The sequence below is a fragment of the Benincasa hispida genome, chromosome 9, assembly GCF_027475165.1.
Source record: "Benincasa hispida cultivar pf3 chromosome 9, pf3_genome.v1.1, whole genome shotgun sequence".
Lineage (NCBI taxonomy): Eukaryota > Viridiplantae > Streptophyta > Magnoliopsida > Cucurbitales > Cucurbitaceae > Benincasa > Benincasa hispida.
The window spans coordinates 91,457,322-91,472,532 of record NC_143486.1 but is presented as its reverse complement, the minus strand read 5'-3'; the positions used below and the strand labels follow the sequence as shown (position 1 = coordinate 91,472,532).

The following is a 15,211-nucleotide window of genomic DNA, read 5'->3' as shown; positions in this document are numbered from 1 at the left end:
TTTTTTCAGTTTTAAAATCAAAATTGATTTTGAATTCTTATTTTATGAAAATAGAGAAGTTGGAAAATGCACAAAATGGAAAAGTGGCTTTTTCCATTATCATATTCAACTTGCTCACACAAACATCACTCACCTTGGCTTAAATTACTCCAAGCATGAGCTGCATCCCATGTAGTGATTTTCTTTGCATGTTCATCTGCAATAAATAAAGAAGATGAGAGTGGAATTGAGGCATGTATTTAAAGAGATTTTACTGAAAATTTCGGGTTGAAGAAAGAGTTCTTCAAAACAAACGGTGCAGTGAGCTTCTCCTTAGTTATCCGTTGCTTCAAGTTGTTCTTGAGTCCCACAACTCGTTCTAAAGCACCAAGAGGATAGTGGGGAAGATCTTGAGGTAGTTTACGGTGAGTTTTGGAGAAAACAACTGCTGAGGAACAAGATCTTGAAGAGTTTTACAAAGGTATGACTTCAAACCCTCTTATATTAGATAAGCACGTTTTAGTTTCTGCCAAAATTAGAATTTGAATGCTTAATGATCCTTGTTGCTTCCGCTGCATATTGATACACTCTTACGATTTTGAGTCCCACAACTCAATCTAAGGCTCCAAGAGAATAGTAGGGAATATCTTGAGGTGGTTCACAACAAGATTTGGAGAAGATTTGCAGCTGAATTCGAGATTAAAAAGGTTCTACAAAGGTATGTTTTAAAACCCTCTCGTTATTGTATGAGCATGCTTTATTTATAGCAAAAAATAATAAATTAAACTGCTTATTGATCCTTGTTGCTTCTGCTGCATGTTGGTATACTCCTACAATCTCCAACTGAAATCACCTCACCAATTCCTTGTAGACCACCACAAGTGTCTTCCCTACTATTCTTTAGCCTTAGATTGGATGGTGGAATCTAAAAAGAGGTTGAATTTAGGAAATTTGGAGAGTATATCAGTTTTGAGCTATTCTTCTTCTAATTCTCCTTCAAATTACCTAGATTCATGAAGTTCTTCAGTTCATTCAACATTTGATTTTATAGAGAAACGTCATGCAACACAATTGCACAAAAATTTGACGCCAAAACCTCCTTTAATTTGAGTGGGAAATGAGTGTTACACATAGTGGGAGAAGGAGGAAAACCCACTCACCCTTTTTCATTAGGTCATCGAATTGAAATAGTCAATTTTAATAGTAAACGTTGTTATAAAGAAAAGTGATTATTCCGTGGTCCAGTCTTATGTAAATATCTTTTGCAAGGCTCTCTCCTAATGATCGATGTTCTGACGATTGTTTTAGGCATTAGGAGAGTCCATTTTTCTTGTAGTGAATTTAGATCGGGATTGACTTCCTAAAATATTAATTAAATTAATATGACATTTTATATTAATTCAATTAAACAAACAAAATACTTAATGATTACAAATAATAATTAAACAACTGAAGAAAATCACTATTGAATCACTTGGAAGCCTCGAACTGTCGGTTTGGACCGAAAACAAAAGTAAAATGCTAGGGGCCAGGGATAAAGAAATATCACCACAACAAAAAGGTATCTAAGGGTTAGAGATAAACAAGTGCCACATGACAAAATAACAAAGAGCAGGAGGTCAGAGATAAACAAATGCCATCACAACAAAATAAAACGTTGTAGGCCAGGGATAAACAAGCACCACCAAAGCAAAAAAGTGTCATGGGCCAAAGATAAACAATGCCACATTCTACGTAATTTTCAAACACAATCCGATTGAGCACCCTACATTGTTCATTAATCAAATTGCACGTTTTGATTACAGATTTGGATGCGGGCCCCACAGTTTATTACGATTACAGAACATAAGTAAACAACTATAAATATAATCAAATATGATCCCTTTTTTTTATTAGTGATAAGTAGGATGCACAGAAATTAGTCCATCTTAGATGCACCCAAATATTACAAAAAAGAAATGTATGCAATGAGTGTCTATCTTAGCTAAAAAAGCATGTAATAAGATCTCATCAAAACATACTTCAAATTTCAAACTTTTATTAGGTCGTAATATAGAATTTTTTTATATGTTTTGTTCAAAGTGTTTGGTTTGATACAGAGTATATAAGTAAGAGTAAATCTATCTTCAATAATATGAAACCATTTGAGTGAAATTTAAAAAAAAAATAAGAGAGTTATGCCTAAAGTAGACAATATCATATCAATGTGAAGATATGTCGAAGAATTTGTTGTACTAATAGATAAAAATAAAAATGCAGTTCGGTTCTATGCCTACCTTAGCTATATAAAATTTTATTAATAGGTATCTTAACTTCAAATTTGTGTCTATTTTGTTCAAACTCTAAAAATGTCTAGTAAACCACAACTTTCAATCTTGTGTTCACTACCTCCCTTGCATATTCAAAATTTTAAAAGATTAATTGAAGTTTGAGACTAAATTTATAATTAAGTTAACGATTTCGAAAGTAAAATAATTTGGTACATCCTAAGTGACTCATTTTTCTGTAACCTATGAAGTGTCCGACCACAAATTGTGTTATCACACTTTCTTTTCTCTAAAAACCATATCTTTTTTATATTTATCCTTAAAATGCATGGGAATGGTAGAGTCTATACACCACCCAAATATTACTAATTCCAAAATTGAATGGCGAGTGTTTTATTTTATAATGTGAAAATGAATAACAGAGACCAAATTGGGATAGCGAGTCTTCATTTTACTAATGTAACAGATTATATGAAGTGGTAGTAGCTTCCATGAATTCGCCATCAGTCTCGAGAGAAGCCATGAAATGAGGCGGAAGGCAGATCTCCAATTCTATACTTCCTCCTCCTTCGGATCCTGGATAACACGTTACAATCCCATCAAACTTATGAGCATACCCACTTCGAATTCCCACCGCCTTACCCATTCCAAACACGTTCCCGTACTTGTTGAATCTCGGAGAGCTTCCAATCATCACGCTCAATGGATCAAACATTCCCGCTATTCTGTATATGGACGGACATTCCACCCATTTCTTCACAACATCTCTCACTACATTGTCCTTATGGTTCACCACCGCCTCGTGCAATTTCCACGCCGCCCATCCAACATTGTTTTCCAGCAATTCCTTCACCGTCGCAACTCCTCTTATTGTTTGAATCGAATTCCCGAAGTAATTTTCCGATAAGGGTGGCTCCAATCTTGATCTATTGTTTATTGCCATTATGCAACCGATGGTTTGATCAGGCGGCAGCCCACGGACTCGTGTTATGCATCTCCATACCAATGCAGATAAGGATTGGAAGGAGGAGATTTTGTTGGTTTCGTACTCTGTATTTGCCTTTACTTTCAGTGCCCCCACTGATTTCGATGAAAAGTGGAAGTGCCTTTTGCTGAGTTGGGGTGCTTCGAATCTGTCAATAAATTGATCTGGGTGTGTGAATGGAAGTTTTTGAATTGGGCCATGGCCTTCTGGGAACCACCTTTGGAGGATTGGAGGGCGTGAAATCGAAACATTGTCATCATCTGCTTCAAATATTTCAGACCACATATTGAAGAAATGCCAATAAGAAGTTCCGTCGACGATGCTGTGGTTAATGGAACATCCAATGAAAACACCGTCCAGTAATTCAGTGACCTGAATGGACAGCAACGGCCCGTAATGGCCGTCGTGGTTGACTGCTCTGTCATGGTCAAAGAACGATTCGACAATCAACGGCACATCCGTGGGTGAAAGAACATCGGAAATCGACATGTCGACGCATGCGTGGATGAATTTGGCTCCGGGGCTGTCGTTGCAGTCCACATAAACAAGGCAAGAGCCTTCATCTTCATATGGAATTGTTGCGAGTCGGCCGGCGAGTGGGTAGAAATGAACGAGAGCAATTGAGAGTGAGTGTTTGAGCTTTTGCAAGAGATTATCGATGAATTTGCCGCCATCGTGGAGGGCGGCGGGAGGTTTGGCGTAGAGAAGACCCTTTTGGATGTAATGCATAGACAGCATGGCAAGATCCCATGGGCTAAGGTAATATGGGTGCTTTGATTGTTCAGGAGTGGATTGAGGCTTGATGAAGCAGTATGAGATGTAGTCAATATTTTGGGGATTGGGATTCATATCGTGAATTTTAGTTTATCTTCTGAATTGGTGGATGAATTTAATTTGAGATGCTTGGTTTAAATAAATAAAAAGATATATGAGCTGGTGATTTATTGCTATGGTCAATTTTGAACAGTTCCCCAATTGTAATGGGGTTTGTTGTGGAACAAAAACGTTTCAGAGAAATCCAAAATTGAACCGCCTTTTTTACCAACCACTTCTTTTAATTTTCAAAGGATTTGAAGGTTGGTGGATATGAAAAGAGTTTGGCTCAAGTATAGTAAGAGGTGATGTAAACGAAGATGTTTGTTTTCGTAAGATAAGATGTCATGCTCTAAATTATATCCAAATTAAATATGGATAAAAATAGGTTACAACCTCTAAATAAAAATAAATAAATAAAAGAATGAATTCAACTTCCCTATCTTTATACTATCACAAAGAATGATTAAAGGATATGAATTTTCAATTTAAAGAAAAAAAAGATTAGTGTTTGGTACAAATTTTCATTTTGATTCTTTAAGTCCTAAAAATAAATTTATTTTTATCTTTCTGAACTTTTTGGATTTGTTTTATTTTAATATACCAACTTGAAAAACAAATCACTTAGTCAAACATTTATTTTATTTTTGTTAGTGGATGATGTGACTTGCAAAAACTAAAATAGTTCTCTTTATTTTTATATATTTTTTAAAAATATATCATCAGTTAGAAATAGATATACTTTTAAGAGTTGGAAAAATTAAAGCAATTGTTTTTGTTTGAAATAAAACAAATATTTGAAAATTTGGAAGGAAGGATCAAATCATCTTGGTCTTGTTAAGATTTTTTTTTCCTAGTTTTTATTTGGTTGGTAGGTTTTAAGATGTTTCAGTTTTAGTCTTTAAATTTTGATTTTGATTTTAATTTAGTCCCTAAAATATAAAGTGTAACAATTTTCTTGTTTGAGTTTTGCTTCAATTTGGTTTCTATGTTTCAAGATTTACACTTTTTATTTTTCTTTTTTTCACTAGATACATCTTTGATTTCAATATTAATTAATTTAAAAAAATAAAAAGATTATAATTAATTAAGTTTTATTACTTTTCATCACTATTAAAATTAATTTCAAAATTTCACTTCATAGTTATTTTAAAAATAGTTAATAAACATTAATGTCAAAGATTAAAGTGAGTATTTAGTGAAAATTTGAAGTTAAAAATGTCAAATCTTAGAATCTACTGACCAAATTAAAACAGAACTTAAATTTTAATAATAAAATTGCAATATTTAAAAATTTATGGACTAAATTATAATCCAATTCTAAATTAGAATATTAAAATGTAATATTTGAAAATTTAAGGACGAGACACAAAATTTATAGGGTGAAAAGATATATTTCTCTACAGCTAAAACTTGAAGCTTGGAAGAAAATAGGGTTTAAATTGGCAACCGAGTTAAGAAGACATAGACATCTGGACCCAGTGAAGAAGAAACAGTATATATGCATATCGCACGTGGAAGAAAAATGGAATAGCTCAATTAAAAAATTTGCTTCGTCTGTCTTGTGGTTGATCTTTTGTTGTCTATATAATATGACTATATCAAATGTTTCAACGGCGCTTGAAGCTTCCTGGATACCGAAAAGAGTTGACAAAGCTACGAGGGGATAATGGAAATATATATTGGATAGGTACACAGCATTTTCATTGGATAGGTAAAGAATTGGAAATATATATTGCCTTGCATATGTAAAAATACAGCATTTTTATTGACATTAACGGTATTTTTGGATTGATTAGATAAAATGTGTTCTTCAAAATTCCATTTTCATTTGACACTTTAAAAAAATTGATTAAAATAAGAACAGTCATATATGTTGGTTATATTTTCTTAAAAGTATACAAATTTATTTGGTTTGGTATATTAAAAGTATTCTATTAATATCAAATTATTATAAATGAGAATTATTAAATACTATGAACTAATAATTTAAAAAAACTTTAATTGATCGAGTTTTTTTTAGCACACGATTGATCTAATTAGTCATTAGTATTGATCTTTAGGAGTTGGTCATTGGAGATAATCGATATAGTTAGTCACTGGAGCTGGTAGTTCCTAGAGTTTGTTGTCGAAGGAGGTTGACAGAGTTGGCTATGGAGAGTGGTCCCAAAAGTTGGTCGTTAAGGATGGCCACTAGAGTTGGTTGTGATGGTTGCCAGAGATAGTTGTTGGTGATGGTTACCAGAATTGATCGTCGAGGGATGTCGTTGGAGTGGGTGTCGGGAGTGGTCACCAAAGGTGATTTTTGTAAAAAAAAAAAAAAAAAAAAATCATTGCCAGAGTAGGTGGCAAAAATGGTCGCCTTAGGGTAATGGTATCACTGTCTATGATACTTTTGGAAGGTACCAACGTGCAGTGGAAGAAACCAAGATCCATAAGCACTCTAATTCATTAATTTTGGCAGAAAAGAAAACATGCTTCAACAAAAAGAAATGGGTTTCATGACATACCTTTGAAGAACTTCCTCTAAGCTTCGATTCAGCTGCAAATCTCCACAGGATCTTGTTGTAGACCACCCGGCTAAGATCTTCCCTAATATCCTCTTGAAGCTCAAAATTGAGTAGTGAGACTCAAAATAAGCTGAAATTAAGGGAATTTGGAGAAGCTCACAGCAGCAATCATGTAGAAGAACACCCTTATTCTCTCCAATTTTTCTCAAAGTTTTGTTCAGTTGCACTTCTCCAAGACACTCCAAAATCTTCTATATATTGCCGACATTCATGAAAAGAAGTTTGTTGCATGAGATGCACATCATGCTTGGAGTTAATGAAAAGTTAAATGGGTTGTTGGAGAGCTAGTTCATGGAGTAAATGGAAAATCAATTTTTCCAACTTTGTGTTTTTCTTTTCTTTTTCAATTTTATCAAAACTGATTTCAAAAATCAATTTTATTTAATAAAACTGAAAATATTATTAATTTTACAAAATTAATTTTCTTTAATAAAATTAACAAATAATTATTTAAACAATTTAAATAATTTCAATTAATTTAATATCAAGTATTAAATTAATTTTTAACACAATTCCATCTTCAAATATTTAAATCATATTTAAATGTTATTTCTCAAAATTCATTTAATTCTAATTTGAACATTTCAAATTAACTTATCACGCTATTCTAGAGCTTATCCATTTACAAGCTAGTAGAAGGACCTTGCGGACCTACAGATCATGGGCTCCAACGATCCGAGATTAATCGGCTAAACTCATTAGACCTATCTAACCCCTATTCGTTAACTAATGGGTGATTCCACTAAAGCCCATAGCTGAACTCCTCTCACTGTAGATATATTATGTCCACTCAATATAACCATGATTAGTTAACCCTTTACAGATTGCTCGTAATAACGACTGGGTCGAATCTCTGTTTTACCCTCGAAATTACCTCTTGTTCCTTAAGTTCCATCGATCCCCTATTGAACAATTGATTTGTGATCCAATCAACAAATCGAATCCCTCTCAGGCCAATGAGAGGGTGAGGCCTCTTGTTTAAGACCCATAATCAGCACTTGAAGAGAACAACATCTCTACTAACCCTAATCGGGTAGGAGTGAATTCCCTCTTGTACCCTATGTTCCCAGCTATTCATCCGGTCTTATCCCCAAAATGGTAAGCTTATTGAGCAGAGGCAATTGGTCTGCTCTCATCTTTTGCAGATCAAAAATTAGCTGAGGACACCTCTCTCCTGTAATGCCCTCGCTGTTCACACTGATAGCAGAAATTCTACCCCTCACAACACTATCCTAAGTGATGTTTACCACAACTGGCACACTGAGGCTTCCTATCTGTACTAGCGACAGCCTCTCCTATCTGCCCTGATCTGGATTCCCCAGTTGTCTGAAAATGGCTAGGGAATGAAACTTACCGTATCGATTTGACCTATGGACGAAGACGCAAGCAGTTTTATGTCTATTACCTGTTCTTTCTCCCGCTTTCAAAAGATGAGTAAGGGACGGGGTGGGAAAGGGCCTAGAAGTGCCTACTACTACTCCTAATAATTATATAGTGTCACTTTGATTGCTGAATCTCTGTCTACTTCTCCTTTATTGACTTCCCGCTATACTGCCCTGAGAAGTCATTTGCCCACTGAAGCGGGGCTTAAAATCTTTTCTGCCAGACACCCCTGGAGTAAATCTCCACTTGTCTCCTCTATGAAGGGTTCGTAGTGGAAGCGGATCGTCCTAACTTTCGCAAATTTTACAAAACGTAAAATTTTACCTACATTATGCATCTAAAATAGAAATTTACAACATGTTAGAAAAAAAAAGAATTACAGAAATTAAAATACGGTTTAGAACCCATACCTTTGAAAAACGATTCTTCAAATGAATCCCTTAAAAGAACCCTCTGTCTTCCTTGTATCTTTCTTTTTCACACAGAAAGAAGAAGAAAATTGACTCTCGCCACTTACGTGATGTGGAGAGAAAAGAGGGGGAAGAGAGTTACAACTCCCTCCCATTAATTATTTCAAAAAATAATTAAATTAAATAAACTTAAACTTAATTTATTTTGATAAATAATTTAATATATATTTATATGATAAACACTTTATCATAATATATATATATATATATATATATATATATATTAAACTATATGTTATATCAAATATAACATATAACCTATAGTTTATATATTGTATCAAATACAACATAACCTATAGTTTCTTTTCTCTCAGCAATTACATTTAATTTAAACCACATTTACATTAAATTTAACAATATGAATCCAATTCATATAATTAATATTTGAATAATATTAAAATATATATTTCCTCTCATTAGTATTATAATGCATCAAATACATTATAGTAGTTATATCATATATAACTAAAATTTAATTGATTATATCATATATAATCAATTCCCTCAATTAATTTGAACAATTCAAATTAATCCAAAAACTTATTCTCATTAAATCCCGTTAAGATATTGAGGGGACCTCATGGACCTGTAGCTTGAAGCTCCAACGATACGTGAATAATTATTAAACTTTTTAATTAGATTATTCACTATTCGTTAATTGTCAGACACTCCACTAAAGGCCGACAGTTGAACTCTTCGCACTACAAATATATTTATGTATTCATTGGATATAACAAATCAACAGTACAATGACCCTTCACAAATTGCTCGTAAATACAACTAGGCCAAAATTATCGTTTTGCTCCTATAGTTATATCTAACTCCTTAAGTACCACTGGTCCCTCTAATGAACAATAAATCACAGTCGAACTATGACCAAACCACTTTCGGGCCAGGAAAGGGTGTGGCGCCACATTGTTCAAGCCTCGATATTAGCCCTCAAGGGAGCAATTTATCTACTTACCCGATGTTAGGGAATGAGTGAATTCCCTCTTGTGTAGCTGTGTTCCCAGCTCCCCAATAAGACGAATCCCCAAAATGGTAGGTTTATTGAGTCGGGGATCTGGCACTCTCACCCATACAAATCAAAGGACCACCCTCATTGGTAAGAGTTCACAACTCACTCAGGATTCAGGTCATGTTATCTATAGTCATCTTGGTGAAATGTAAGTCTCTATTATGAACAACGTTATATAATGAGACTAAACATTTCGTAGTCCAATCGTATACAAACTCCTTTGTATAGAATATCTCAGCTCACATGTCTCCACTTGAATTATTAAGATCAGATCATTTATAGCACTTTACAACAATTGTAACATCTACAAAGTGGGCTATACTCATAGTGTCACTAGGATAAGGTATAACCTTATCCATCTACTACAGATCATTTAGGTTATCACTTAAATATGATCCACTTATTTGTCTCTACATACATGTTTAAGCTACAAGATAACCTTGGATCTTAGTTTATTAGTTTGTAGATAACACAACTCAAAAAATGAAATAAAATATCACATATTTTATTAAATAAATAAGATGTTTGTACATTACAATTACAAACTTTAAGACCCTACGAGATTTAGGGCATCTATCCCAACACTTTGGAGACTTCCCTGTCTTGCATGTCCTCTGCTAGACTCTCTTCTACTCTCATCGTAGTCTCTACTAACTAGGAAAAGTCTGTCCAGTTAGCTGTAGCAATCACTAAAGTCCATATCTCCTTTCTCAATCCACTCTCAAAACGTCTACATCTGTCTTTTTCCTCAGCTATGATCATGGAAGCATACCAGGATAGTTATGTATACTTCTATTCATACTTGACAATTGTCATGTTACCTTTAACAAGTTTCAGAAACTCGTTCCTTTTCACCTCACGACAAGAAGTAGGATAGTATTTGTCTTCAAAGATCCTCTTAAACTCATCCCAAGTCATCGCCTCTGACTTGTTTCTTCTAGAGTCTATCACTCTCCACCATTATTCTACTCTTGTAGCAGAAATACCTCTAACTTGACCTTACGGTCCTCAGGACATTCTGTTACCTGGAAACATTTCTCTATCTGAATTAACCATGCTTCAACATCTAATGGGTCAATCGTACCCTTAAATGCAATGGCACATAGCATCGTCATCCTCTCAATATCGTACTTTTTCTCTAGATCTGTCTATATAGACCCCATACTAGCTGTTAACCTCTAGGAAATCCTATCAAATATTTGTCCTCTATTCGAGGATTAACTCAAACTTAAGGGGTACTAGACTCTCCATCAGATGTAGCTTCATGTACTATTGGTTCTCTAACTGAATCTTGATCCTCTCATACTATGGGATCTCCGATAGGGTCACGATCCCCTTCAATCGTCTGCCAAGTCAATCTATCACCTCCTCGGGGTATGCTCCTTATAACATATATATTATTAGGTTTATAACAACATTTACATGCCCTTAGTCTAACACATGACTCTATTCCCAAAATGTTATGCTTTGATACTAACTTGTCACACTCCTTCCCAAATTATCCTCTAAATCTGAGAAAGAATATGAAGACAGCAATGTCAAGGATCCCTAACATAATTGAAATTTTGGTACCTTATCATATCTTTGGTACCAACATTGGAGTAGGGCTTATACAAGGCATAAAATATTTAAAACATACTACAAATATAATAACGAAATACTCATGAGATTTAATAATACTTCATAAATTCCATATCATCACGTAGTTCCTTGTAAACAATAAGTATAAATCATAGGCATAAGCTTATTGAAATCACATGCTAAAGTCACATATGAAATCTCATTTATTTGAAAACATGGATCATGCAACCAACATATAAGTAAAGCATATGTTGTAGAAATTATGGTTTTAAAAATAGTATATTGCATTGATTATGCTTTGAAAACCATATGAAAAACTGATCATTAGAAAACATGTATAAAACTTGGCATTCACTGTCTTAAGCTACTTATCCAAGGGTTTGTAAACCTCTCCTATTTGCGTTTTTCCTCAAATAAGGAAAGGTCCCTTGGTCAGTATAATTAGCTCCCTTTTGAGCTTAACACATAAACTTCACTTCATCACTTACTAATAATTTCATTGCACCATGACTAAGTTCATCACATCTTAACCCATCTCATCGCATCGTCTACACTTAGCCATTTTACCTTACAACTTGGTTGAATAATGGCAACCCTTACTCATGGTGCACAGATAAGCACTACAACACACTTCCTAGCCTATGTGATGAACATCCATTATGCAACACACTCAACGCACCTCGGTTGTGAACACTCCCTCCATGCAGCATCACGCCTCACACCTCGTGCACAATTTATTAATGCTTACGTGCATCATCGCATATCATCGACTGGTCAACTGCTTGTTTATTCTTTAGATGCAGTTGCCTACTTATTCATCCATACTATCATTTCAGATTTCAGTATTCCATATTCCATAACTCTAATTCTAGCCATTAACTAACTAGTTTTACTTTAATCAATTTGCTCATGAACATCTTAACTATTTTACCTTAGAATTCAAGCATCAACTTCCTTTGAATCGACAGGAATCCTTAACTTTCTCTCGCGCTTGTCTGAGGGTTCTTCAACAACTTCTGAGCTTCAGATGGCAGCAACACTTCCTCTTAGGTGTAGGAAATTTTTTTTAAAACAATCTTCTTCTTTTCAACTACTATTTGATGGAACACGAGATATACGCAGCAAAAAAAGAACCTAATTACACTCTAATTTCTTTCAATTTAAAGGAAATTAACATGCAATTGAAGGAAAAACAGTAATTAAAAATTAACTTTGAAGCTCCCAAAATGCTTTTCCTTGCTAAATCTCGACCCAAACTCTTTCGGACCATCACTAGAGTTGACCTACTATCCTCTAGACTCAGAACCAGGTTGTGGGACTCAATGGATGAAGAACCCGAGAGAGAGAAAGAGATGGTAAAAAGATGAAGAATTTTTGGGTTGGGTTTTTAATTTTTTCAGCCCAAATTTGAAAACAATTTTTTTTTAAAAATGGAAATTTTTTTTAATCCAAATTCAAAGCCCATATTTATAGAAAAATACCATGCAAAAATTGCATGAAATCAATTTATAAAAACCCAATACCTAGAATCCACTATCTAAGTGGTTTAATATCTCCACTATAAGCCAACACCTAGCCCACTATTTTGTTAGTGGAATTATCCAACAAAAGTTTGGATTTTCCTATTAACTTTAGTCAAAGAGCAAAATAGTCATTTTGTCAAAGTCAAACTTTGACCAAAAAGTCAACTTTTTGACTTTTTATGATTTTTTCCGTATTGACTAATTTTGACCTCCCGAGCATGAATCTGCATTCACTTTCTCGAAATTCAAATCTCATTTGAATATAAGGTCGATCAAAGTTTGACTTTTCAAATTCAAAAGTCAACTCTTTGACTTTTTACATCTTTGACCATTTCCATTATTTCCGAGCTTCCGAATATGAATGTATTCATATTCTCGATATTTAAATCGCATTTAAATATTAAAGCTATATCTCTAAACTGAAAAATGACCACTATACATATATTTATCAGTTTCTCTCTCTTCACCTGATTCGAACAATTCGAATTATTCTATAATATTGTTTTAAGTTTATTCCATATGAGCTAGTAGGGGAACCTAATGGACCTATAGATCATGGGCTCCAACGATCCGAGATTAGCTGGTTAAACTCTTTAGACGGAGCTAATCAACATTCGTTAATAAACGGGCCATTCCACTATAGTCCCGTAGTTGCACTCCCCTCACTATAGATATATTTGTGTCCATTTGATATAACCATGATTAGTAAGCTAATCCTTCATAGATTATTCATAATCTCGGCTGGGTCATAAAAATCGTTTTACCCCCAAGACTACATCTTGTTCCTTAAGTTCCACTAATCCTCTAATGAACAATTGGTTTAAGATCCAACCTATAAACCGAACCCCTCTCAAGCCAAGGAGAGGGTGGGGCCTCTTGTTCAAGACTTGGATTTAGTACTAAAGGGAACAACCTATCTACTATCCCTATAACGAGTAGGAGTGAATTCTTACACCTATGTTTCCAACTATCCACTTGATTTTACCCCTGAAATGGGAGGCTTATTGGACTAGCGATAATGAGCTGCCCTTACCTATGCAGATCTAAGGATAATTCCAAGTAAACAGGAGTTCATAGTTAGCTCAGGATTAAGATTAAGTTACCTAGGTCATCAATTAACGAAATAGTCAGTTTTATACATAAAACGACATTTAACATAAAAGGTGACTATTTCATGGTTCAGTCTTATACAAACTCATTGCATAGGATGCCCCCACTCACATATCTCTATATGAATGATTCAGGATCACATCGTTTGTACTAACTACAAAGTGGGCCGCATCCATAGTGTCCCCAGAACAAGGCGCCCAACCTTATCCCTATACTATAGACCATTTTTAGGCTATATATTTGAACTTGATCCATATTTATGTCACTATATAAAGATCAAACTACATTAAATAGCCTCAGGACCTTAGTTTATTGGATTCAAGATTACAATTTCAATAACAAATTTATCGAAAAACAAAACATAATATGTTTATTAATTTACAAACTACGAGTTTTAGGACATAAAATCCAACTCTATTTATATGTGGGCTTGCATGAATCATCTAATTTAGATAAATGCCACCTGGCACGCTAATTCTCAATTAAAATTTCTAAGACTTCCACCTAGCTCACTTACTAGATGATTAAGCTCGACTCTCCAGCTTAACTTCATCACATGGGCTTTGTCACACCCCCTCCCAAATTACCCTTTAAACCTGTAAGGAGATGTGACCACAATGGTTACCAGCCCTCTTGCTGGTACTTATTACCTACTAACCTACTTAACCTGACTTAGAATCTTGAAATGCATATATATACTCAACCATCAACTTAAGACAAATGACAATCGTTAACAGAGTTCTACATTACTCTTCAATAATATAACTTATACTTCTTACATAAGCAATAGTCCAACACACTCAACTAGTCCTTACATGACATAATATATGCGTACTACTTTGTACATAACCCACACTTAGATTTTCTAACTTTTTGGTCTTGAGTGGCAGAGCAACAACAGAGTCGTCTTCTAGGGAGTGACCACTACCTGTGGAGAAGACATTTAAACAGGGTGAGCTAGAAACCCAGTGAGTGACTAACCTTTGAAACGTAAAAGACATGCATATCAATCATGCTTAACAAGAGATCATGAATTGAAAAGCGTAGCTGAAAACTGAGAAATTAGTCAAGCAAGTATTTACATAAAACTTCTCTACTAGAATTAAAACATAACATAGGCATCATGGACATCAGCTTTGGGAGGCCCTTAGGCCTTAACTTTCACATTAAATATCTTTACAAGAGAGAGACTCCTCTGATCTGCTCTCGACATAACCTTACTAAAGCTTAGCTTGGTTGGGGGAGGGACCCTCCAGCCGAACTTCCACTATAACCTTAGTCGAAGTGTGTCACTTCTGACCATTACTTATGTCTTTAACTGTAACTCATCGAACAACTTCATAACACTTGAAGCATAAAACGTAATAACGTTCTATGAATACTTCCTGAATCTTAGTTGAAAAGAGCATTCATCGCTCAAGCTCCCAACATCTATATCAAGCCAAGAGACCCATACTTTGGCCTCGGTTACTAAAATATGGCCTAGGAGACCCATACTTCGGCCTCTCAAAT

At 34.5% G+C, this 15,211-nt stretch overlaps 1 protein-coding gene across 1 annotated transcript; it reads right to left on the bottom strand.

Moving 5' to 3' along the window:
* Nucleotides 1-2,606: 2,606 nt before the first annotated feature.
* Nucleotides 2,607-4,164, bottom strand: LOC120086400 (putative acetyltransferase At3g50280). The gene has a single exon (XM_039043030.2). The coding sequence runs from the start codon at nucleotides 4,078-4,080 to the stop codon at nucleotides 2,701-2,703; it is 1,380 nt and encodes a 459-aa protein (XP_038898958.1). The 5' UTR covers nucleotides 4,081-4,164; the 3' UTR covers nucleotides 2,607-2,700.
* Between the last annotated feature and the right edge of the window lie 11,047 nt (nucleotides 4,165-15,211).